This window comes from Trachurus japonicus, chromosome 5 (genome assembly GCF_045865225.1).
Source record: "Trachurus japonicus isolate A0001 chromosome 5, Traja_1.0".
Taxonomy (NCBI): domain Eukaryota; kingdom Metazoa; phylum Chordata; class Actinopteri; order Carangiformes; family Carangidae; genus Trachurus; species Trachurus japonicus.
Genome location: NC_140911.1, coordinates 12960415 through 12985969, shown reverse-complemented (window position 1 = coordinate 12985969; position 25555 = coordinate 12960415). Strand labels below are relative to the sequence as shown.

The 25555-nt window shown below is 39.3% G+C and overlaps 1 protein-coding gene across 14 annotated transcripts in view; it reads left to right on the top strand.

Moving 5' to 3' along the window:
* Window positions 1-14643: 14643 nt before the first annotated feature.
* itpr1b (inositol 1,4,5-trisphosphate receptor, type 1b) overlaps window positions 14644-25555 on the top strand; it is an 84873-nt gene continuing 73961 nt past the window's right edge. For 10 of the 14 annotated variants that reach the window (XM_085776376.1, XM_085776372.1, XM_085776368.1 and 7 more), the window contains exons 1-3: window positions 14647-14858; window positions 15758-15871; window positions 20162-20232. In XM_085776376.1, the coding sequence (XP_085632502.1) occupies window positions 15780-15871; window positions 20162-20232 (163 nt within the window). In that variant the 5' untranslated portion in view covers window positions 14647-14858; window positions 15758-15779. Of the gene's footprint in view, window positions 14859-15757; window positions 15872-20161; window positions 20233-25555 lie in introns of all 14 variants that reach the window. The other 4 variants (XM_085776377.1, XM_085776373.1, XM_085776374.1 and 1 more) reach the window with 1 other exon arrangement.

The following is a 25555-nucleotide window of genomic DNA, read 5'->3' as shown; positions in this document are numbered from 1 at the left end:
ATTATTTTCTATCTTTTTTCCTCTGAGTGTATTTTTTAAATTATGTCTGTTTAGTTTTGTGTTGCTCTGTTTTCAGTTTTCACAAACTCACTGCTAACTCAACCACTCATTAAAACAAGACAATGTAAACACACGTTGGTGGCTCGATACAAACAATTATCTGGATGAGTCACATCTGTGTTGTCAGTGTTTCCTGTTTAGACCTTAGGTCTCCTGATCAACTACTGTCTTAATTAACACTGTGTCCCATTCAGTGTAAGATGATGCAATGAAAACTAGAGAAAAAAGTTTCATTTTTGTTGATATTTCTGTCTATTTTTTGACACGTATAAGCAGTGTCAACTGTCAGGGGAAGGCGTGTTCTGTGTTGGACGTGCCCCACTGGATTTACTGTCTTGCACCTGACATCTCCTGGCACATATAAGTCCTATTTCTCACACAACACTTGAATCTTGAACAGGCAGGAGAATCTTGGAAGGAAAGATGTTAAATAGGTTTCTTTTCATAGCTACATAAGCTGTAAGATTGATCTTTACATCCTTACAAATGCCAAGGCTTTGTTCAAGAGAGGATAATATTGTCTCTCTGAAAGACAAAATAAAGTAATAACTGTAATGTGTCTCCATCAACTTGACTTTTCTGTGTTCATACAATGCAGCCTCCCCATGTAGATATTCTCAGTATCTCGTTGCACTCAAACCTCAAGAGGGGTGGGACCAATTAAAAAGGGCCAAGGGGTGTTTTTATATAGAAACAGGCTTTTATTCCCCTGTCAAAGGAGGGGTGAAGGTGTCCCACTTTAGTGTGACCATTCTGAAATCAGGACCTTCTTCTCTCAATCTGCCCCGTTTCTAGTCTAGACCTGCTTTCATCTTATTAATATCCACATCTGGGTTAATTAGGATGGAGACCATGTTTCATCCAGAATTGGGATCAATGTTCCAGCCACACTGGGGCTGAGAAAGAGACTAAATGGTGGTGTTGGGGAGATGGAAGTCCTCTGCAAATTGGGGACTGCTGTCAAGTTGATTAGTTTTTGTGTCGCCCAGTGGCACAGGATGTTGTTGTACTGACCTATATTTTCCTCTCGGTTAGGGTTACCTGGAATTCTTTTTGTTGTTGGCTGTTCTTTGCAATTGATGTGATCTGAGCTCAAGAATTGAGACTTCAAAAAAAATTGTTTGGCATTTTGGGAAAATTTTGATTTGATTCTTCTCAATTGATTCTCTTGTCTGTTCCCTTACTGTAAAATGAAGCAATGGGCAGAAGCCTAAGAAAGCAGTTAACTATCAAAGGCATAGACATGAGAGTAACTTTCTCCCAAACCTCTAACTTTAAGACAGAAAATGAGTACGCCTATTGCTGATTTCAGCTGTTCTGACACGTGTGGCAGTAGAATAGAAAACCAAAAAGTAAATCACACCGAAATGTATCCTTCACTATGTGTATTACATAGCTTAAAGGGGACAATGTTATATGGCAATATCACGTTTTGAAGGCTTTGGGACATATATTTAGGTATTTGGCTTGCCTTCTAGTCCACAAACAATGAGTGTAGTCAACAAAATCAGTATTGTGGTGAGTTTACACACTGTTACCCCCCCCCCCAGTGGATGCACTTATGTCACTATTCTTTTTTCTTTCTTTTTTTTCAAATTTGCATAATCCTCCTGAACATCTCCAACTGTGTCTTGGGAGCTAGCTTTGTGTAGAAACATGTTGATTTTGGCGTTAGCAAGGGAGGGATCTGTGTGACCAAAACTGACTGCTCGGTTGTTAGGACCTAGGCTCCCAGCCTCGGAGAACGAAAGGGCCCGTTGATTAAATTTATTTTTGAAGAGCATGTCCCAACTAACTTTGGTAAAAGACCCTGTGTGTGCCGTCACTTCACGACTGCTTCTCCAGTGTCAGTCAGTCCAAGGGCAGTACCATCTAGTTGTCGTCAAACTCCAGACGATGGAAATGTGAGTAAGTATTTAAATGCTGTATACGTTTCTTTTGCTTATTACCGCTAGATAATGCTAACACCGTGAGAAGCAGATGTAAAGTTTAATACTTTGAGTGGCTCTTAAACTGGGTTAAATTGCAGCTGTTAGCTGTTTGGCTTGACATACACATATGTATTATCTCCCAACACATTTATTCTGTTTCACTACTGTGGTCTATTTGACTTAATACTCAAACATAATTTCATGTTTCCATTTTTTCAGGAACACCTGCTTTCTATAAACTAGAAAGCCGCAAAAGGATCCTGAAGGACATGGAGAAGCTGAGCCCTCACTGCCAGACACCATCACTGGAGGTTTGTCACATGGGATCACTCTGCATTTGTCTCTTATTTTCATATTCATAAATACACACATTTGATGTCCATCAGATTTTCAAAAGATTATTTTGTTCCCAAGATTCTACTGGAGGCGCTGAACTTCAACGAAAATGCTGGGCAACGTCGGCCAGCTGGTGAGCATTTGGAGTCAATCTCCCAAAGTCCAAGAAAGGGGAATGCATAGTTGGGGCAGATTTCAGTTCTTCTGCTGGTAGTTTCAGTTCCAGTTGTGTGCAGCATAACAGCTAAATGCTGCTTCGCCATGTCTAGTTTGAACTCTGTGCTCCACTATCTGACCTGAGTCAGTAGATCTCAGAGCTCTACCAGGTTTATACTCTGCTAACATGTCATTCATGTATTCTGGACCTAAACCATTCAGTGATTTGTCTACCTTAAAATCTATTCTGTAGCTGACTGGGAGCCAATGCCCTGATCTCTTTGTTCTGGTTAAAACTCGAGCTGCAGCGTTCTGAATGAGCTGCAGCTGTTTGAGTTTTTTGGCTGAGTCCAGTCAGAAGAGTCTATTGGATATGAAGGCATGAATCAACTTCTCCTGATCTGTTTGGGACACAAAACCTTTAATTCTGGGTTATGTTCTTAAATTGATAAAGGGATGATTTGGTGACTGATTTGGTATAACTGTTGAAGGTCAGATCTGAGTCCATCAGCACGCCAAGGTTTTGGACTTGGTCTTTAGTTTCTAGAGACAAGGTGTTTACTGACAGCAACCCCCTTCTCTTTATTGCCAAAAACAATTACCTCAGTTTTTTTCTTGATATGAAAATTTGAAATTTTGGTTCATCCAATTTTTGGCTTGCTCTAAATATAGTGACACACACAATGACTCTATTTGACTGCAGTCATCTGGAGACAGTGTGAGATATATATGTGTGTGTCATCTAAATAACTATGATAGTTGACATTAGAATTCTCCAGAATTTGACCAACTGTAGCATATATAGGCTGAACAGAGGGGGTCCGAGAACGGACCCCTGAGGAACCCCAGATGTCATAGCCACTCGATCGGATTGATAACTACCAATGGTCACAAAATAACTCTGTTCCTCTAAGTAGGACCTGAACCATTTTAGGACTGTCTCACTGAGTCCTGCCCAGGTTTCCAACCTGTTCAGCAGTATACTGTGATCCACAGCGTCAAACGCAGCACTGAGATCCAACAGGACCAGAACTGACACCTTGCCAGAGTCAGTGTTCAACCTTATGTCAATTAAAACTCTAATAAGAGCTGTTTCTGTACTGTGGTGAGGTCGGAAGCCTGATTGAAATGTGTCAAAAAGTCCACTGGAGTTCAAGAAGTTGCTGAGTTGATTAAAAACCACTTTCTCAATGATCTTGGCTATAAAAGGAAGATTTAAGATGGGTCTTGGTTAAAATGGAAGTTTTAAAGAGTGGCTTGATGGCAGCTACTTTTAGGGGTTTAGGAAACTGATTGAAGTGAGCAATTTATTAATTGCTGCAGATCTGTTTGGACAGAGCTTACAATAGTTTTTTAAAAAGTCAGCTGGCATTGTGTCAAGACAGTATGGTTTAAGATACTGAACTGTTTCTTTGTTGTTATTTTTGGTCAACTGTATTAAATTCTGACATCACAGTTGATTTATTTATAGGTGGTTTTAGGAAATGCATCATTGTATTATATTGCTCATTTGTGTTGATATTTAGCCTTATAGATTTGATTTTTTCATTGAAATAGCAAGCAAATTAATTGCATTTTCTGTGGAAGAGAGTTCTGAAACTCTCTCTTTTGGGGAGGTTGTAAGCTTATCAACCATAGCAAACAGAGCACGAGTGTTTTTGATGTTCTTATTAATCATTAAAGAAAAGTGTTGCTGTCTAGCGTTGAGTAACCCATGGTTAGAATTACAAAGACTTTGTTTGTAGAGGTCATGGTGAATTTGAAGTTTAGTTTTTCTCCATTTACGCTCTGTTTTCCTGCATTCTGTTTTCAAAGCCATCATCATAGTGTTCCTCCATGGTGTTCTCTGTCTGGTCAAGGTCATCTTAGTTTTAATAGGTGCAATTGTGTCCATGACATTTGAGATTTTCCAGTTGAAATTGTCCAGGAGTTCATCAACTGTCTCTGCACTTGCAGTTGGTGACATGGCTATAGGCTCCATAAATTTAGCATTGGTATTCACATTTTGTGCCTTTTCCTAACAGACACAGAGGTTAACTGAATGTTTGGAGTTATCTGTAAGTCAAAAAACACACAAAAATGATCAGAAAGAGTCCTTGATATCAACAGAAGAAATATCAACACCTCTAGAGATAACCAGATCCAGTGTGGCCTTGAGTGTGTATGGGCCCTTTCACATGTTGGTAGAGGCCAAAAGTGTAAAGTAGAGAACAAAGTTATTTGTGTCCATGTTATTGTTTGAATGTTAAAATCCTGTTATGATAAAAAAAGAAAAAAAGTTGTGATCAGTGCAGATAACTGACAGCAGTTCAGCAAACTCATTACATCGTTTTCCTGGGTATCTTGGTAGTCTATAAATTTGGAAAAGAACTTTTGGATCCCCCTTTACTAAAAAAAAACAGAGATATTTAAAAGAGCTAAAATCACCAAATATTGAATTACTGATTTCAAAATGGCAACAACTTAGACATAATAATTAAAACAATACAAATTGTGAAAATCAATTAAAAAACAAATGCAACTGTTCAACAACACTATTGGGCTATTGAACAATCTTTATCTTTTTTACAGATTATTTCAAAGGAGGTTAAATCGAAAGCTCATGTTCAGCCTGGTCAGTTGCGTACATGAACTGATGAAGCCTCTTGGATGAGAGGTGAAACGTCTTCCTAGACAATATAACTAAGTCCAGTTGCTTTCGATTTAACCTCCTTTGAAATACTATGACCTGGGCAAATGAGAATATGCACCGGCTTTACAGATTATGTTGAAGAACTGTTGGCCCTCATCTTTGATTAGGTGTTCCTGGATCCTGCTCCATACCTGGTTGAGGCTGTAAAGATCCAGATCCCAGAAGACCCGTTAGAGAAAGAATGGTAATAGCAGTGGTAGAAATGTGTAGTTTTTCCAATAGTTGCTAAGATACAGTGTAAATGAGAAATACCATACAACAACACAGAGGAATGTGGCTAGATATTAGCTGTGTCCATGGCCTTGGAGGAAAGTAGGACACAGATAATGTAGAGGAAAAAAATACCCAGGTTTGTCAAGTCAATGGATGAAAATGTATAGAAAGTTTTGGGTCAGGGTCAACAGTTACAGTCTCTGCCAACAGTAAACTCTGCATTTAATTTGCAGACAAGAAGCCATTAATCATTTCAATCTGTCACCCTCTTTGTTGTGTTTTTGTAATCAATCAGATTCCACTTCCTTGCTCCCTTTCAACAAATCCACTACAAGTATAAGAAAACAGTTCCCTCTCCAAATACATTACTCATGTCATATTTGAGTCAGATGTCCCTGGAATCCCTATGGCAACCAGTGTGTACAGGAGGTGATTTTGACAGCAGTGGTCGGCTATGGGGTGCATGAAGGCTGTTCTCAAATACTGACTGGTGAAGAGCCGGGCTGCAAATGAATGGCTCCTTTCCAGGCCGGTCACCTAGCAACCACCAGTTAATCACATGAGGTGAACTTCCCCACTGAAACCCCAGCCCTCCACAGAAGAGTAAACATGTCTGACGATGCTGCTATGTCATGTAATTGTATTTTGAGAATGGTAACAGGCTGTGTGTCAGGCAGCTCAAATTCTAAACATCTCATGGAAAATACATGAATAAGATGTTTTTTATGACTTGATATAGATAATATCCCTCAGAGTTTATCATTTCCCTTTTCCCCCTTTTTTTTTTTTTGCAAAGCTACCCTAATTGGCTTGCATACTTGCGTACAGATATGAGAATGGAAAATGGAGAATGGCAAACATTTGCCAAAATATTCAACTTTTTTTTTTTAAGCAAATAAATTAAAAATAAAATGAGCTTGAAGCAATTAAGGGAAAGAGCAAATATGGTCTCCCTTTATGAAGAGATTTTCATTTTCATAAATATAATTTGTCATCTGGATTTATTGTAGCTCTACTTTGATTTATCAGACCTCCATCTAAATCTCTTGCCAAGGACAAAAGATACTAACAGAAGCATTATACTTCTAAGAGAAATGTATCACATTGATGAATGAGACGCTATTTCAGGGTGAATGACCAGTGGAGAAATTACAATTGGCAGTCCATTTGTTCAAAACCAAAGCATCTCTCTGATGAGGGAGCAGATGCCCTTGCCTTGAGTCACAACAGCCACACAAAAAAAGAAAGGAAGGAAGGAAACAGCAGCTATTTGCGAAATCTCAGCTGACAACGGCATTTCAAAGTCCAATTTAAAACCTTTAACTACTGAGTTGAGATGTTGGCTGATATTTGTCTGTATAAGTCACAGTCTATCTAGACATATTTGAATAACAGCAGCCAATGTCTGTGCAGTATGACAAAACAAGCATTTTACTGCCTTATAGCAGAATCTATTCAACACACTGTATTAATAAGTTGTTTATTTGAACAGCTTCTGCAACACATTGATGTGATTTTACTATGTTCCGTTGTGTTCCAACAGTTTATATAATACATAACATCGACTCCTCCCATCACAGATGTTAAGTTAAGGGACAGCCAGGACACCTGCAGCAGCAGGCTCAGTAGGAAGCTCAGAAGCTTCAGAAGGAATTGCTCGCCTCTGTCGACACTCTCACCACAGATCAGACAGGTACACACACTACACTACTGTACATACACTAAAGTTACATAAAAGCTATTTAAGCTATTTAACACTTAAAGGGACAATGAGGAGTTTTGGAAAAGCGAAGCGTTTTCACACTACATTTATGAGCCTCCGCGCGCACCGTAAAATTCTTTGACTGGCACAAGACGGACTCATGTTTTTATTCATCAATAATTAAAGTCAGAGGTTCAAAGAGGTTCACATACCGTCGTAGTTCCGACCATAAACGGCGATTTGCCTGCGTTATTCTCATGACTCGCCACGAAGGAAACGCTGGTCGGCTCGACCAGCATTTCCGCCACCACTAATAATAACAAAATAACGATAGAGACAGAACGATATATTTATCGAAAATGGGCCCATTAACTAGTGTGGGTAGCGGAGATTCATCCACATTAAAGCAGATAACAGCGGCACGGCCGTTTCGGCTAATGCTGTGTTCAAGGCAGGCTTTTGAAACCGTAAGTTACAGCTTCAAGTCACAACTACGACTTGGTAGCGTTCCAGGTAACCCGTAGCTCGTGTTTTTACCGTCCTGTTGTCTGTGAAAGTTCCCTATAACGGCCACTCGTAACTTCCGACCCGTGAACTCGTACCAGATCGAACTGGTATGACTTCACAGGAAGGAAAAACACAAAGTACGAGTTTCCTTGAACGCACCATGAGTTAGCAGCCCCCGCCCTTGTCAGGCATCAATTGGTCCTCGTGCTACGTCACCACATTCACGCGCATCCCTTGGCTGCACACACAGCCCTTCATGCCGTTCTCTCTCCTCATTGGATAACACTTGTATCCCACAAGGAAAATTTTCTCCTCGGGTTACAGCAGAGCAGAGTGACGGAGAGACTCGTGTTTAGGCTGAAATACTTCATGTAAGTGATTGCTGACGGAAAATAGGACTATTTAGGACTTATATTAACAAAAACATTCCACTGATATCTGCTTTAACGTGAGACTTTTTTATAACCGAATAGAAACTCCTCGTTGTCCCTTTAATTCATCTTTGGAAATGTCTGGTGTGGTCTTCACAGAAGAAGCACAAAGTATCAAAGATGTGTTTCTATTTCATTTTATTTTATTTATTTATTTATTTTATTTCAGACAGACAGAGAGAGAAAGTTTGTGTTAGTTGGATAGGTAGGTAGGTAGGTAGGTAGGTAGAGAGATGGATAGATATTCTGATCCCATTAGTTTGTTTCAGTCATAAAGACCTTTGCCCCACTTGTATTTATCTTTTGAGATACCATGTAAGACTTGCTGGGGATTGGTGGAAGATGGAGATGAGTGGTTTTGTGCTTGGTGGTGGTTTTCGGGGTTAGGTTGGACTTACCTTTCTTGGCCTTGTCATCACAAGGCTCCCTTGTGATTGTGGTAGTCTGGTGTGCTTTCTCTTCAGTCTGAAGCACATCCTTTCTGGTTGAGGCGGAAGTCTTGGTCTTGTCATTACATGGAGTCCTTGAGATTGTGGAAGCTTGGTGTGCTTTCTCTTGAGGTTGTGGTACAATTGTTTTAGTGCAGGTGGAGGCCTTGGTCTTGATATTACAATGGCCTCTTGTGGTTGTGGTAACTTGCGGACGAAGCACAGCCTTTCTGGTGAGAGCCTTGGATTGGACAGATTTTGTGTCAGACTTGGAAGCTAAATCTGTTGAGTCTTGCTGGAGACGCTGATTTGGGAGCACTTTGGACTTGACATGGATGTTGACTCCACTCTTCTCCAAGTCTTCCAACAAATCTGTGTGCATCTTTTTCTCATTCAGGTAATGCTTTTTGATGGTTTCTTTCCTGTCAAACAACATCTCATTCTCTCTCTTGCACTCTTCAGCTTCTTGTTTGTACATGGCAACTTCACCTTTTAATATTTTGATTGTGTTATTTTGCTCTCTGATTTTCCATTTGCACAGTGGGAGTTCATCTGATACTTTTGGAATCACCAGCTGTGACATACTTTGCTTTAGCTCCTCACACTCCTTCTCTTTTTCAGCTATTATGTTATCTTTTTTCCTCAACAGTCTGTCCTTTTCGACCAGTTGTTTGATTTTGGTTTCCAGACTGGTTTGATAGCCAGGATCCTTCAGGTACTGATTGGCTTCATCGTTTTGAATATTTACAACAATAGATTGTTGGGCTTGTGAAAGACAGGTCTCTTTGGCTTTGATTGCATCTTCTAGTTTTGCCTTAAGTTCAGAGATTTTGCTCTTTTCTGCAAGCAATGCTTTATCTTTTGTGGCAAGTTCTTCCATGAGGCTTTTTGCAAGGAGTTTAGTGTCTTTGAGAATATTGTTCTGTTTCATAAGTCTTTCCACCTCCATTTCAAGGACATGGATCTTCTGGTGTAGGTATTCCCCCTGCTGACTCAGTGTTGTTTCCAGGTCCGTGTTTGTCTTTTTGAGCTGTGAGTTGTTTTCTTTGTAGTTCAGCAGCTCTTTGTTGAGGATGCCTCTCTGTTTGGTCACCAAATGCAATTCCTTCTGACATTCTAAGAACAAGTCCTGGTCTTCCCTCTGCTTTGCTTCTGTGTGAAACTGTTTTTTTTGGTCTTTTTTGCGGTCCTTCTTGTCTTTATTGTTCTGGCTGTCAGTGTATTCATCAATAAAGAATTCATTCGTTTGTTTGGCCTTACTTTTTTGTGATCTGATAAAACTACTCATACTCTGATGCTCCATTGCTCTTTTTTTTAGGGGCAAGAGGTCCATCATTTTTCTATCCTCCATCTTGATCTTTTCAAATAAATTATTCTTTGTTTATGTTTATGCTGTGTGTTGTGCAGGTTGTGTCTGGGAAGAGTTAAAAGCAGTGCAGTTTCCAGTGCAGTCCATGAAAATGGACTGGTTGCATGTTGGATCATTTAAAAAACATTCATAGATGGCACCGATGACATCACAATCTATGACACCATTATTCCTTATGCCTGTCCTTTGTAAATTATGTGATATCACTGATGGAATCACAATTTGTGACACCATGATTACATCATGATGTTACATCATAATGACCCATTTTTATGCAATTGTGTCTATTTTTGTGATGTCACTGTTTGTAACAAATTATTCCAACATGATGTTTGTGACATCATCAATGCACATTTTGATATGTATACATGTTATGTACTTGACACCAGGGTTGCAGTGGTGGAGGACGCTGTTGCCAATGCCAGACTGAGACTAATCATATGTCTCAGTCTGACATGTGAGCTATTACAGGATTTTTAAACCTGACAAATAGTCGATCCCAAGTGTTTGTGTCCAAGATAAGCTGTGACAATCCCATTACCATCTCTGTTTCACCTTTGCAACATCCAGCACACTCTGTGTACATTGTGGGAAGTGTGTTTGATTATTAAATGGATGAAAACAAAGAAACAGTCTATTTTATACAGTGGTTATGTCATTTACTGTATTTTATATCATGGGCATTGGGCATTCATTTTTGTTATTCATGACATTTTTTGTGGGTTTAATTTTCTCACTATTTTGCCTATTTGTTTGCACTGTTTTCTTTTGTTGTTGTTTTTTTTTTTTTTTCTTTCATGTGTACAAAAATGTATCTATGTAACCAGGTGGGTATAACATGTAGTGAAAGTGAGGCTGGGAATCTTCCCTTCCTACACACCCTAATGGATTACCTGCAGTTAAAGCAGCTTACAGAGCATGTCCTGCAGGTTAAATAGGTGACTAAAGACCGTTGCCGTCTTGGATTTTGGTCTCCTGCAGAGCAACTGTTTGCAAAACTCTGCTGAACTTGTTGTATCTGTCTCTGCAAATCAAACACCTGGCAGATAATTTCCCCTGGCATCTGTATGGTCTGGCATTTTGATTATGCTGTAACCAAGGGGATGTGGTGAAGTGATCCTCTGCTCTGTGGACAGCATTTATGAAGAGGGGGCTAGATGAATGTAGCTGAGTATTTGATCATGTTTGTTGTCTCTACAAAGCATGTTCTAAGAGCTAGTCAGTAAAGTAATATCTTAAAAAAAAAAAAACGGAACCCAAATGCTATCTTTATTCTCAACCAACCGACTTACAATGCCGGACTGAAGATGCAGCAATAAGAAGCTTATTTCTCTTACACTGCTAACAAGTTATAGCACAAAATCACAAGGCCTAATTAGAATATCTCTGCAGCTGGTCTAATCAGACTATTTCCATTGGGGATATGCAGGTCATTATACTAGCATAATTGTCTTTTATTTTTAGTTAGGTAGATCTCCTTATACTACGGTGCCATACCAATATCTGTTGTCTTGCAATAAGACAAGATGGGGGGGTGTCTTTTTTAAGGTAGCACCAAAATGAATATAAAAAAGAAAATGAAACTCTTCACTTATTCATCACTAGCTGTGTGTTTTTCACCCCTTGAGAAACCTGGTTTCCTGTGAGGAGCAGATGTGGCAATCAACCTGTCCATGTCTGAGTCCTGTGTGTGTGTGTGTGTGTGTGTGTGTGTGTGTGTGTGTGTGTGTGTGTGTGTGTGTGTGTGTGTGTGTGTGTGTGTGATCTGAATAAATTGAAGAATGGTAAACCTCTTAAGCTTTGACTGTGCAACTGACAAGGCTCCACAGGGGCCTTGTCATCATTCACAGTCTGCATACGTCACAGAGTGAAAAAGGGTCGCATTAAGAGGATACTGTATGAGCTTCTTTTAATACTATGCCAGAATTTCATGTTAGTTCAGTTAGTGATAGCAAAGTGTGTTTTGATGCCACATTTGTCGACAAAACATAAAGGAGTTTAATCTCCACTCATGCAATAAGAAACCCTCATCAAATAGGCAAAGCGCTCACAGTGGTTCAAATTGTCAAATTATACAGGTTTAGAATAAAGGACTCTGAATGTGCAATTGCTCGAGTTAAAAGAAGTTCTATCAGTATTCCACATTTAGCTTCATATCACTAATAAGCCATTATCTATGGTTATTGCTCCCAGAGGTATCGTGTCTTCAGTGGTTCACTGTCCCAGATCCAGAACATCAGTTAGAGGCCACCTCGTTGTTTATAGAGTGATAGAGTCACAGAGCCTTCTATCTCTGTTTAAAACTGGACCAGCCCTGGACTTTGGAACTTAATTTCTGATATGAAATTTAGATTGACTTCATATTCCAGGAGAAACGTTTAGTGGGTTTAGTTCCTCTCTAGCATTTCTAATGAATAAGTGGGGATTGGTTTGCAGGCATGGCCCACTCAGAGGACTTTCGAGGCCTCAAAACTACCAGCCATTGTGCCCACTCATCACTGCTGAGGGAAGGCCTTAATCTGCACATGAGAATACTCTAACGCATGCACAGTGATGAATCTAACAGTCTGTGCACCCACACAGATGGTTGCTGCATTATGTCCACCCTCTCTTCTGGTGCATTCCAAGCATGCAGATGTTGCATTCACTAATGTGTTAGTCATTTGTTAGTTCTGTTTGAAAAAGCAGTTTCATGTCTCTAGGTCAACAACATAGGTCAGACTCTCAATTGTGATGAATCACCTCTCCCTCCCACTAAACAGGTGTTGTTGTTCATGACCGTTACAGTGCAAAAGAACATAGCCTACTCTGTCTCCATCCCATCTCATATCTTTGTGTGGAAGCCTTCTGGCAGATGACATGATCTCCAGGTTCAAGCAAGCTACTATAATATAACAGTGGCCAACAAAGTCTCTGATGTTGTGATGTCATGATGCACATACTTCAATCCCATAATGATGCTCAGAAGCTCAGCACATACCCTACATCCTTCCTTTCATGTTGATAATAATCCAACAAGGGAAATATCACAGTCTAATTTTGTACATAAGTGGCAAATTTACTTTTGATATCATTTGTGATTGTGAATTTAATAATAATGACTAATTCCTAATACCAGGAAGAGAGCAGAGTGTGAGGCAGTGCAGTAAGTGTCGTCACATGCAAATTAAGTGTTTTTCTCCCCCTGCTGCATCATACCAGAGCTGGATTTCATGTCAACGCCAGAAATATGGAGCCTTAGGCCATAAATCATAATGTATGCGATTTATGCTTCTGGCTTCAGGGTTCTGTCTCACATTACAATCTGCAGCTGCTTATGTATATAAAGAGCTCACTACGTTCTGTGACAAACAGATTGCGCATGAAGAAAATGAAGAGGAGCACACTTAACATTTGTGTATCCCTATTTACACCACTTCTATTATTCTTGTGCATCATGTAGCTAAGAAACCCAGTTAACAGCTCATCAGTGGGCCTGGTTGATGCCACTTTAGCGATGAAAGTGTTCTTTCTCTTCTTGTGCCTCTCTGTTTCTCATTCATATTGCAATTAAGTATGAATAATGAAGCTTTTATATACAGCAAATGTAGCCATTAGTTGCACACAGGCTTTAAGTGACAATTTGGAAATGGGTTCTTGATTGATCTGAGTTGTGTGAAGACAGTCTGCCTATCTGTGCCAAGTTATTGGTAAGTTTTGTATCATTACAATGCTTCTAAATACTTCGATGAGTCTGTTCCATTTTCCGTGACTGAAATTGTCACAGTGGGATTTTAATGGGTCAACTTGCAAATAAACCAGATCACCCAAAGTTGTGAGACACGATTTCCGAAGTTTACATTACAAATTTGAAAACCTGATGCTCCATTAGCCAAAAAACAAACAAAACAAAACAAAAATCCTACACTGTCATAACCACCGGTTTACATCCAAGTAAGAACATAAAAAGAAACAAAGAAAAAACCAAAACATACGTAAACAAATCACTCAAACAGGCTCCATGGCTCCATGGGTGTGACCTCGTTGTAAACCCAGGAATCTGACTGCCAGTAGCCAAGACAGTGTTTCTGACAGGAGACTGCACACACAACCGATGTCTTTATCTGATGTCCTTTCACACTTTGACACACAAAGCATGACCCCCTCTGTTAGAGGCAGAGTGCATGCTTCTGTTTTTGACATTATATACATCAAATAATGTAGGCTTGACATTGACAAAAGCTTGAGTCACATGGACTAAATTATTCAGAGACATGATTTCAGTCCACAACATGTGACATGTCTGAAGGAACTATTTGTGCACAAAAGCAGACAGACGTGCTGCACATGATCTCCATGTGCTGCTGGGGGTTTGTAATCTATTCTACTTTGATGGAAACAGTGGATCCTATTTGATCAGTGAGTTGTACGGTGTGGATTGATGGGGCAAATGAAAATGAATAATGTATTTCATTATTTCATATAATTAATTAAGATATCATTACATTATTTCTGTTGTTTAAATTAGCCACCTGCAAATAAACATCAATTATCATAACACTTACTTTTGATTGAGATTTGTGTTGTGTTATAATAATAATAATAATAATAATAACAATAATAATAATAATAACAATAATAATAATAATAATAATAATAATAATAATCATTATTATTATTATTATTATTATAACACTTTTTTTTTATGTCATAACTGTCTCTTTGAACTGGAGTTTCAGTTTCACATTATGAGGACTAAGAGCAGTTTAATGCCTAAAGAAATACATTACCCAGATTGCTTTGCTGCAGTATAAATAGCAACGAAAGGGGCGTTCCCTCAGTGACATGTGGAGGAGGTAAGAAGCGGATTGTTGCCGAGGACGCATTCAGCTGTCAGAGATAACGCCGCTCAGCCTGCTCTTACCTGGAGTTTCACTACCATGGACTTAACCGAGGATAGCGCTGTGGAAATTATCCTGTGCTGACCCACTTCTTCGCACGTTTCTTTCTCTCGCTCTCCCTATATCAGTGACGCCTTGTTTCATTTCTGCCAGGTAAAGTCTGTATCTGTCTGTATTGTTCATTTTGTCATTGAGCTGAAAGCATCCCTGTCATGAGGAAGTAGCCCACGCGCTCATTTGTTGCTGTTGTTTTGCTGTAGCTCGAGCGGTTGGAAAAAAAATGAAGGAAAGAAAAAAAAACGAGGCGACTTGACATTTGAATTGGCAAAACGAAATGTTTGTGTCCCGTTTAGCATCTCAGAAAACAGTTAAAATGCGACACAGAACGTGAAATATCTTTGTATATTCTGCATGGCATTAGGCTCTGCAGAACAACACCGATTATAAACTTGCAAATACAAACTACTCTAGGCCTGTGTGTCTCAGTTGTATGTGGGACATATCACACTACCTATCACAGACGCCAGTCAGTATAGTTTAGAGAAATGTATAGTATAGTAACATGTCTACTGCTTTGTGGTTTTCTCCTGTTAAGACTAGTGATCAATTACTTTGAATTGTATCCATTATCTCAGCTCAAAGTTATGGTGAAATTGAGTTTTGTGAGAACATCCATATTAATAGAAATTGGGTAGAGCACACAGAGACCACATTAACCACTTGACCTCTTTTATTGGTGTTTGGTGCTGCACATAGGCTTACATATGCTCTCTACAGACTAAAGAACCCTGGTCTGAATTAAGCATTGGCTTGACACAGCTAACAATAGCGCACTGCTCATGTAAACTTTATTTTGGCCTTTTCTTTGTTTCATTTTTAATGACCCTCCATGTGGTGAACCAGTACAATCGCACAAGCTGTAAAGTTAAACAGTTGACCAACTTCCACTCAGTTGTGCATGAACATGTCTGAGATTATGAATTCATAACACTTTGATTGGACTCTGCTATATGTCATGATGCCTAATGATCTGTGCTGTTAATCTTTTGCAGGTGTAGTCAACCCTGAGCAATCATGTCGGACAAGATGTCTAGTTTCCTCCATATTGGGGACATATGTTCCCTGTATGCAGAGGGCTCCACCAGTGGATTTATCAGCACTTTAGGGTGAGTCTGCTTTTTCCGGTGAGGGTTTCATGACCTTTTCACTACCTCTACTTTTCCTTCTGCCTCATGTTGAACAACTCCAGGTGAGGCTGGTGGAAAGATAAAGCCTCAGACAACACTGTCCTGTACTGCATTAGACTACTGTACAACTGTAACTTAGAGCATGCTACAAAACAAACACAGAAACACATGTAATGATTATCGTGGTTGCTGTTTTAAGCCAGAGTTGGTTCAACAGATGGGGTCGTATTACGGTTGGATTCTAGTGGATGGCTTTAATGCATATGTTTGTTTGGTGGCAGTTACAACAGTTGAAAACAGAGGGACCTAAAATAAATAGTTTCATTTGAACAATGTAGGAAAGTGTAGTTGAGAAATACAGAGATAGATGGGCACCTGAAGTAAAGGTTCAACGAGGATTTGTTTAAAAAAACAAAAAAACAATGAGGATTTATTCATTCATTAAATGGATAGTGACTTTATTCTGACCGAACAAAATTAAAAAAAAAAAATAGACTTAGACTTAGATCTGCAATCACAGACCCCACTCTTAAACATATCTGCACTGAATCTTTTTTCCCTTTTTGTCTATATGAACACCTCTTTGTGTGCTAGTAATAAATCAAAGATTTAATATTCCCACAATAAGCACAGCTAATTGGCTTTGTTGTAATTTTGTTGCCTAATTTTACAGACTAAAAATTCTGACTATTTGTGATTTTGAGCTACATCAGTAAAACGTACTTGGCTTGACCTCTCAAAGCTTCATTGCATTTTTAAAAGAGCTACTTGTGCATATATTACACATTGCTGATAGCCAGAGTTAGCATTAGCAGTTTGTCTAGTCTAGAACAAATGCTGAGTTCAACATCAAACTTAATTTTGGAAAGCAATATCGACATTAACTCTTATTTCTATCATGTCTTTTCTTATACTGAAACCAGCTAGCCCTGGCCCATGTTGTCAATTTCCGATATGGACTCAATGTAGCCACTGGTCTACGCTGAAGTAGTATAACCTTGAAAATGCAACAATGGATGACACTGTCAACAAGACTGGAAAGATTCTATTGTTTCACTTCAAGGTCTATCCTTCTTTTAAGTTGCATGCTAAGCAGCTAGCCCTTGCCCTGTTGTCCTGTCTGGATTTCCGATACCAGTAACATCCAGTCTGCCCTGAAGAAGTACTGCTGCTCACAGGGTGTTTTATAACCTTTTGTCTTATAATCGTGGTAATACTGAAGCTCTTGGCAACTCTAGTGAGTTAGTGTTGGCTTTGTAGCAATAGCAAAACTTACAAATAGCCCCTTTAAATCCCTCCACTGTGTTTCATAGAATAGATAGAAAAGTATGTTCTGAATAGTTTGCATCACCAGATAGGAGTATACATTTCCATGCATTTCAAGCCCTTTTAAATGGAGACCTGTACAAGAGTACTAGGTGAGGCTTGTTTGCCTAACCTCAAAGATAATGACTCAGGCATATTCAGATAGGTGCCTTTTGAATGGTTTATGGTCAGTCAGTCAAAGTGATGATTGACTTTCATCTAATATTAATTCCCCCTCTATCTGATCATTTCCCCTGATGAATGTGGAACAATATTGTGAGTCACTTTTAACAACATAGTCTGCCACATGGAAGACCAAGATAGTCTTATTTTAGAAGTGGTAGGTCTGGTAGAAGTCATTCCTCTCCTTTTATTTCCTTGATATTTTGTGGTCCTGGCCTCAAATTACCCTCTCTCTTCCCGTTACATGCTGAACACCACGTATTTAAGCACTTGACGTCTTCCCTCCCCCCTAATTGTAGGCAACGAGTTAAAAATGCATCTCATTATGTGTGCAAATCTTGATGTGCAATTGACAGTCACAGAAATAACAAAAGGCCAAAAGAACAACAAGAAGAGAGAGTTATTATTTGGTGTGGATGTCCCTATGCAGCATATCTGATGCACAGACAGGCTTAACTCTTTTGCATCGAGCGTTGAGCACAGCATCTGTGTCCTCTCCTTTGTAATTGCTGCAATCTTCCTCCACTTGCCGTGTCACTATTCTCTTTGCCAGTCACCAGAGGCTTTGCCGAAAGCTCCTCCTTGCCACCCCTTCAGAAACCATGCTTTCACAGTTTAGTGTTCAACGTCACCCACCATGGCAACAAATGTGTGCACAGCTTTGAAGATTGGCGGGCGTGGCAAAGCTCATTTGTCAAATTTACCATCTCTCTCACACACACACACAAGAAGAGCTTAGAGGATGTAACTATAAATAGCGTTATTGTGTTACGCGTTGAATTTGCTGTCAGCATAGTGAATGTGACCCCCTGACAGATGCCTGCAACCACCTGGACCACTGCTAGCTCAGGGAGGGTGGCAGCTTGACAACAACATCCTGATGCTAGGAGGCTGGGATGCAGGCAGGAGTCCATCTGCCACAATACAAGAGGAGGTCCTTTCTTGACTTTGAATAACAATGACCCTTGAAACTCCCGCTCTTATTGAAACTTGGCCCATCAGTGCATCGGTGTGTTCAAGGTTATGGCTCTCAATTCCTCTGGAAGAGAATCTCACACCATGTGCTTTCTTCACTCATCATGACTCTGCTCCTGCGGTGCAGTGTATACTGCATGAGCTATAAAAAGATGCAACTGACTGGACCGGCCAGTGCATCCTACTGATGCTTTGTATTTGTGCTGATCTACTATCTCATAGTACTCCCAGGGGTTTTGCTAGGATTTCTCTGTATTATATTGCTGTCAAGCTCGAAAAAGTGTTTCACCAACACATGCCTTCAACGCTGTTTTGATGGCAAGTTGGTATAATAGTGCTACAGCAGAGAAAAATGAGGCAGCACTGGTGGTGCTTTCCTCAGGATAGGACGTGGTTCCCATCAGTTTACAGATACAATAATAATACAATCTGCCTCTCTTCAGACATTTTATGTCTCTCTCTCTCCCCTTTGTTGATATCTGCTGTACACAGAATATTTCCCTTCATTCCACTCATTTTAATCTTCATGGAGTTACATTGGCATTGTGTTACTGTAAAGAGATAGTTCAACATTTAGGCAAATTCGCCTATTGCCATAATCCAAGTAGGTTCATTACCTTTGATTATCGGTGCTTGTTGTTTAGAGATCTGCGGGGCAGAGACACGAGCTGCTCAGTGAACACAATGGAGGTGAACGGTAGAAGGCTCCCTGTCCCTTGTCAAACTCATCAAATACACAGTCCAACAACTACTTGCGCTTTTGAAATCAATCCGCTCAGCAGCCGTGTCTGGAATGTAGTTCTGGCTGCATTTGCTCCGAAAACAACTCTGTCTCGTAATGTTACATTATTATTTCATAACGTAATGAATGTGCAGGTCGCTCCACGAGAGCGTTTTGGCGTTGTTGGATTGTGTATTTGATGAATTTTGAGGGACAAAGGACTTGTACCGTTCACCTCCATTGTGTTCACTGAGCAGCTTGCGTCTCTGCCCTGCAGATCACAAAACAACATGCACTGATAATTAAAGGTAATGAACCTACCCCTATGAGTACAGGGATTATGGCAATAGGCCACTTTGCCAAAATGTTGGACTATCACTGTGTGGATTGCACTATAGAGATTTATACAGTTTAGGCTGCTGGACCAGTGCTTTAAACTCTTGCATGAGCACAAGATCCTCCCTGTGACTCCAACATAATATGCTATCAGTTCAGTGACAAACGCCTGTTATATGCCTGTTCATGGGTTATGAATGAAGCTGACATCTCTGATCAAATAAAACCATTTTTGTGTGTCAGCCGGCCTTTTTCACACAGCAGGAGAAGCACAGATGTTACTAATACTGTTACGCTGGCTCTGTTCCATTTAATTGTAGCAGCAAGCGAGGCCAGTGAGTGAGCATTCACAAATACAGGACCATGGGACTGACACTACTGTAAATGAGATGGAGACATTTAATAATGACATTTATTGCATCTACGATTTTTCCTGTCATGGCGTAGTGTCTACTGTGAAAACGTCTAGTGCATTATGATGGACGGTTATGGGACATCGACAGTTACTCAATAAAAAGTCGATGATTGTATTTTCATTTATGTTTTGGATTTGCACACAGAAAATGTATGAACTGGTAAAATATTGCAGATTTGATATAGGTTTCTATGAATTATTACTTTGTTAGGATTATGTTTTAATGATAATATAGTTTTCAGCGTTTGTTTATGCATTGATATTGATTATTAAAGTATATTTAGGTTGTATTTCATGGATATTTGACTCATTATAACTTTGGCTGTGTCCCCAGACTTGTTGATGACCGTTGTGTGGTACAACCAGACACGGGTGACCTCAACAACCCACCCAAGAAATTCAGAGGTAAGGCCATACTGTACATAACTTGCCTTGTGCTTAATGATATTGTGTTGTCTTGTAAGGTATACAACAGCATTTCTGGCTTTCAGCGAAAAAGTTGAAAAGATGCTTTTGAAATGGATATCTTTGATCTTGGTGATGTTTTTTGCTCTGTTTTGTTTACAGTTTATATCTAAACGTGTTGCTTTGTTATTTTGCATTTTAAGCGTATAAATGATTCACTATTCAGTTGTTTGGGACATAGTTTGTGTTTCTCTCCATTTACAGTATTTAGGAGATATGAAGTAAGTGGATCTGTTGAATAAGAGTCTCATTTGCTTTCATAACAGCCTGATTTCTTTGAGGCACTTTTTTTGAACAAGGTGCTTGAAATGCTCTGTAGGGATTTTCCTTCATGCTGGTTCAAAGTCGTTGCTTCAGTAGTGCTTCCATATTTTAAATCAGGCGTGCTGTGATCCTCCTCCTCCATTTAAAAAGTGCTTTTCTCAGTTTAAATCTGGAGGCTGTGGTGGTCGCAGGGTCAAAATGAAGTCACTTTTGTCTTCCTGAACGGTGATGGCTGTATTTTCTGAAATGTACCATCTGTTTGATATACATTTGAAACTTGAAGGGTTGGAACTTTTTAGTTTTTATAAAGCATTTTGGCCCTGTCATGAGCATGTCACTACAGAAATGAGCTATCATCTAACCAGAGGCCAGCAAGTGTAGTTAAGTGTATTGTCATGTTGGCTGCCAGGTTTGCTGGCAGGTTTTTTCAGCAAGGTCGTTAGTAAATGAATCAAGAGTGGAGTGACGCAGTCGCCAGTGTCGCTTCTATCTACTTGGAACGATGTCCCTTTCTAATTGATTAAATTCAATTGACTGTTTGTACATTTGGGAAGCTTTGCAGGGTCTTACCTAACATTTCCCTATCACTGACATAATTGATGCTATCTTGTGATCTTGTGTCATCGTTGAGTGATGACAAGCAGGAAGAGAATAAAACACACACACACACACACACACTGACTGGAGATGACTGTATTCTCTGAACCATGATGGCTTTGGATCTCTGAATCGGAATTTTGCTGTATGAAACCTCCCATGACTGAAATTTGAGATAAAACTACTAAAACCTAGTTGTTATTTGGTTTTAGAGGGCCATAAAGAAAAGAAAAGCAATTTTTATACTGTAGTTTCTATATAATTGGGAGGTATGTCAAAGCTCCTCTTGCTCTCCTTTTCAGAAATTGAAGTAATATTTATCCGTGTAAGGAAATGCATGTGTAAAACCATTTCTGTACCATGCAGTAAGAAACAGCAGAGCACCTCTGTGTATTCACAGTTCACAGCAATTCACAGCGCTTTCAATAAAGAAGGACATTTTGTTTTATGGCCCCCAGAAGACAAAGCTTTTTAGATTAATATATCGCTTTTACTCTTCAAGCAAGACTTTAACAGTCATGATGTCCAGACACCAATAACAGACTTCTACCTTCAAGCCTTCTGTTCCTGGATCTCAGGAAGAAAGATTCCTGTCAGACAGAGTTAAGCATCAGTCCCCTGACTACAACCTGCCACTATATCTTAATATCTACTAACAAGCTGTAACCTGCAGCATGACCATGATGTTAAAATGATGACAGCACAGAACTGCCAGCAGCCATGTGGTTTAAAATGTGTTTTTCTGAAGAAGTTCTTTTTTCATATGGTTTGCCATTTACTGTAAACTTGCAAAGAAATTAGAAATTGAAGTAAAATCGTGCTACGATATCCACAAAAGTCATGCGTTTTGTTGAGTCCAGTAACAAACAAGCACGTTCTGTTATCTGGAGAATATAAACTGTAAACTGTAGCATTTTGGTAGCACTGCAATGCGTCATTTGTGGTGAATTTTACCTTTTATGAAAAAGAATCACAACTCTTGCAATTTGAAAATCGCACCACATTGCAATTAAGATTCAATTAGGGCTGAACTAATAATCGAACTATAAACAAATCACAGGTGGAGGGTGTCACAGATAGCACCAGTTGTCCAAAGAATGATGTTTCTTTTTTATTTTAGGCAGTTTGTATTTTAATCCTATTTTGTCTTCAATAATGTGAGTCCTCAGATTTATATGCAACTCTTGATAAAGTTCGGGGGTGCAGGTCAGCCACTAACATCACAACATCGCCACACAATATAAGCCTTAAAAATACCATGGACTTGACTAAACGCAGAAATAACAAGTACAGGTCTGGGTAAGGGCTATTTATGCAAGCTTCTGTTATTGTTAAGCTATTGTTCTGCATCATATTACATCTCACAGGTGCTTGAAAATGGGGATTATTTTGTAGTGAGGCAGTTGTTATATCGATTGTTCTCTATCCAACAGCAGTGTGTCAGGATGTGCCCTGTTGAGATGATTTTGTATTCCCAGTGATTATACACTTGTTGTTTCACAGCAGGGATAGAGTGTGGCTGTTTATCATAAACACGATGATAAAACACAGACTTTTCTGAGAACTGAGACAACTCTTAACGTGTCTGCCAGACTAAAAGACAACCTTGATGTTTGAACAGCACTTGTTCTCTGCTGGAGCTTGATGAATGCATGGCTAATAATATTGGCTTATTCAACACTGTTAGACGAGCTCATCATGTAAGGTAAGAAGAATCCCTTTGTTCAGTCAAACCGATGGTCTACTTCAAAGTAGCTACAGTTTAAAGTAAATGAGAACAGGAGCAACATGCAGGTATAACACTGTAGTAGTGTTATACAGTTAGTGTAGCAGTGTCTTTACCTTTGATATAACTGAGTCACCATTGGACACTACACTGCAAAGGTGTAGGCCTACATTTTCAACCCAAAACTGATCAAGCCACTACAAATCTGAGATATGTATTCAATAATAAAACGCATAGATTTTGTCAGTCATGTTTGCTCACATCTGTGACTCTCCTTCTGTGTTTGCTGATAACTGAATAATTCAGATATTTTTTGAATGATACACACAGTGCTTGTTGTCAAGCACAGAGAATTTGGCCTTGTGACCCATTATATAGCTTGGCTCATGTTTCTTTGAAAACCACAGACACTTGATGGATATTTTATTTATTTTATTTTAATGTTTATTTTGCAGGGACGATACATACAACATTGCCACAAAGAATGAAAAATGCGATGCATACAAGACGTCTAGCTTCAGCTAATTTGCAGTCTTTGTCCCTGGTCAGGCTAAAGAAGGATAAAAGATACTAAATACCGTTACAATAAATGCAATAATACAAATACAGTGAATAATACAGTGAATAGTTATCATGAATAAATAAACACAGCTTTGCATTTGGTTTTAACAATGTAAGTTTGTCCACCAGTTTGTCTATAGTATAGTCTATAGTATGTGCATGTAATTATTGTGTATGACAGTATATGACAGTGTATGAATGTAAGACAGAAACTTTAAATGCCCAGGATGACAGTGTTGTAGCCCATATGATTTGGTCAAGTATATTGTGTTATACTGTATTCCTCTGTGTTATATGGTGCTCTACCTTTGCATTGAGCAGCCTTCTCTTCTGTGACAGCAAGTGCAAGATAGAGTGAACATCAGATAGGAAAATATTAATTTAAACAGACCATTGTCTTTTTCTTTCTTTCGAAGTAGGGTATATAATATTCAAAGTTGTGGTTTAACATCCTAGAGTGACACTGACTAGATCAACTGTGACTTTGAAATGAAGATATGGCACCTTTTTAGTTAAACTGACAGTCAGTATGATAGATAGTGAGGTGCTATAAAACTAGGTAAACATAGCCACAGGTTGCCGTGAGAGTCAAAGACAAAGTGTAACAAGACTAACTCTTAATGTCACTGTTGAGTATTAATAGCACACTTAAGCCTTTTAAAAAGTCTGTATTGTACTGTACTGTAATGATGTAATGTGGATCGAATCTTGGCAATGATACAGCCCTTGGTCCAAAGATACCTTGTTAGCTGACCTTACAAAGCACAACACAAGTGACAATGTGTATGTTGTTGTGGTATGAGAGACTCTGCATGGACTCTATTATGTGAGTGTTTTCTGCAAAAGGGTGGAAAGATAGACATTTTTGTACATAGCAATAATCAATAAGTCATTAAATCCCAATAAAAAACGGTGACAATTTATTTTACACAAGTTGTTCCTTTGAAAACTGTTGACAGCATACAACATAACACAAACCATTCTTTGATCAACAAAAACAAATGTCTGTTAGACATCCAAAATGAGCGGCTTTATTGTCTATTGACTGCAGACCTTTATGTAAGAATATGTTTGTTGTTGAAAGGTGTCAGAGATGCTTAGGCATGAAGTTCATGTCACAGCTTTATGTCATCTCTATCTGCAAAGCTGGCTACTAACATCAGCATGTAAATAAAACCATGTGAAGTTTCCAGCTTTATTGATGTTATCAACTGGAACAGTTCATTCAAACTACAAAATGGTAAACATGGATAAATAAAGTAAGAAATTGACATTTGCTCTTGGTGGTAAAGTCATGCAGATAGCTCCAGTGTTTGCACAGATTTTATAGTTAATTGAAAATAAATCAAAGAAGAGAGATTTCAGTTGGTGGCAAATCATCAGAAGAAAGCCCTTCCACATTTCATGTCTAAAGAAAAGTAGCTTCGTATAAAACAGAGGATGGCTGAGTAGAAGTTAATCAGCAATACACTTAGTGAATATAAAATGGAGGAAGTTGAAAGTAAATGAAGTGTTAAGAAAAAAAGAAGCTAGCATGAGGTTGGTGTTTTGTTTCACAGGGGAAGTTGTTGTGAGAAGCCTGGGGGCACTTTACACTTACATTTAGGCATTTGGCACTTTATTTTATCCAAAGTAACCTTCAAGTGAGAGGTAATGTAGCTGTAGACTACTACAGGGAGCAACTGTCTGACATAAATATAAACAAAATAACTGACCTCTCACACTCAAACATATCACAAAGTGATAACGGTTGGGTCAGTAAACAATAGTACAGAATATCATGATCTTTATATCACGTGTGTCACTCATATGTAGCAATGTTTTGCCTGGACTCTATTGAGATATTACATTTTGGAAAGTGATATCTGGCCTTGTCCAAAGTCACTCCCATGTTCACTCATTTAGGCCTAATACTGGTAACACTGAGGGCTCTAGTTTCGTCGACCAGGTGAAGTCTGTGATCAGCGCAGGTTCGCCACGCCAACGGGGTGGGGCCCAGGTCCATTTCGCAAGATTGGTGGGCCGCGCAGTCAGACTTAGACCGGCGCAATCCCTCCCCTCGTCCCTCCCACCGGCGCAAACGGCAAAGAGGGAGGAGAGAGGGCGGGAGGGAGA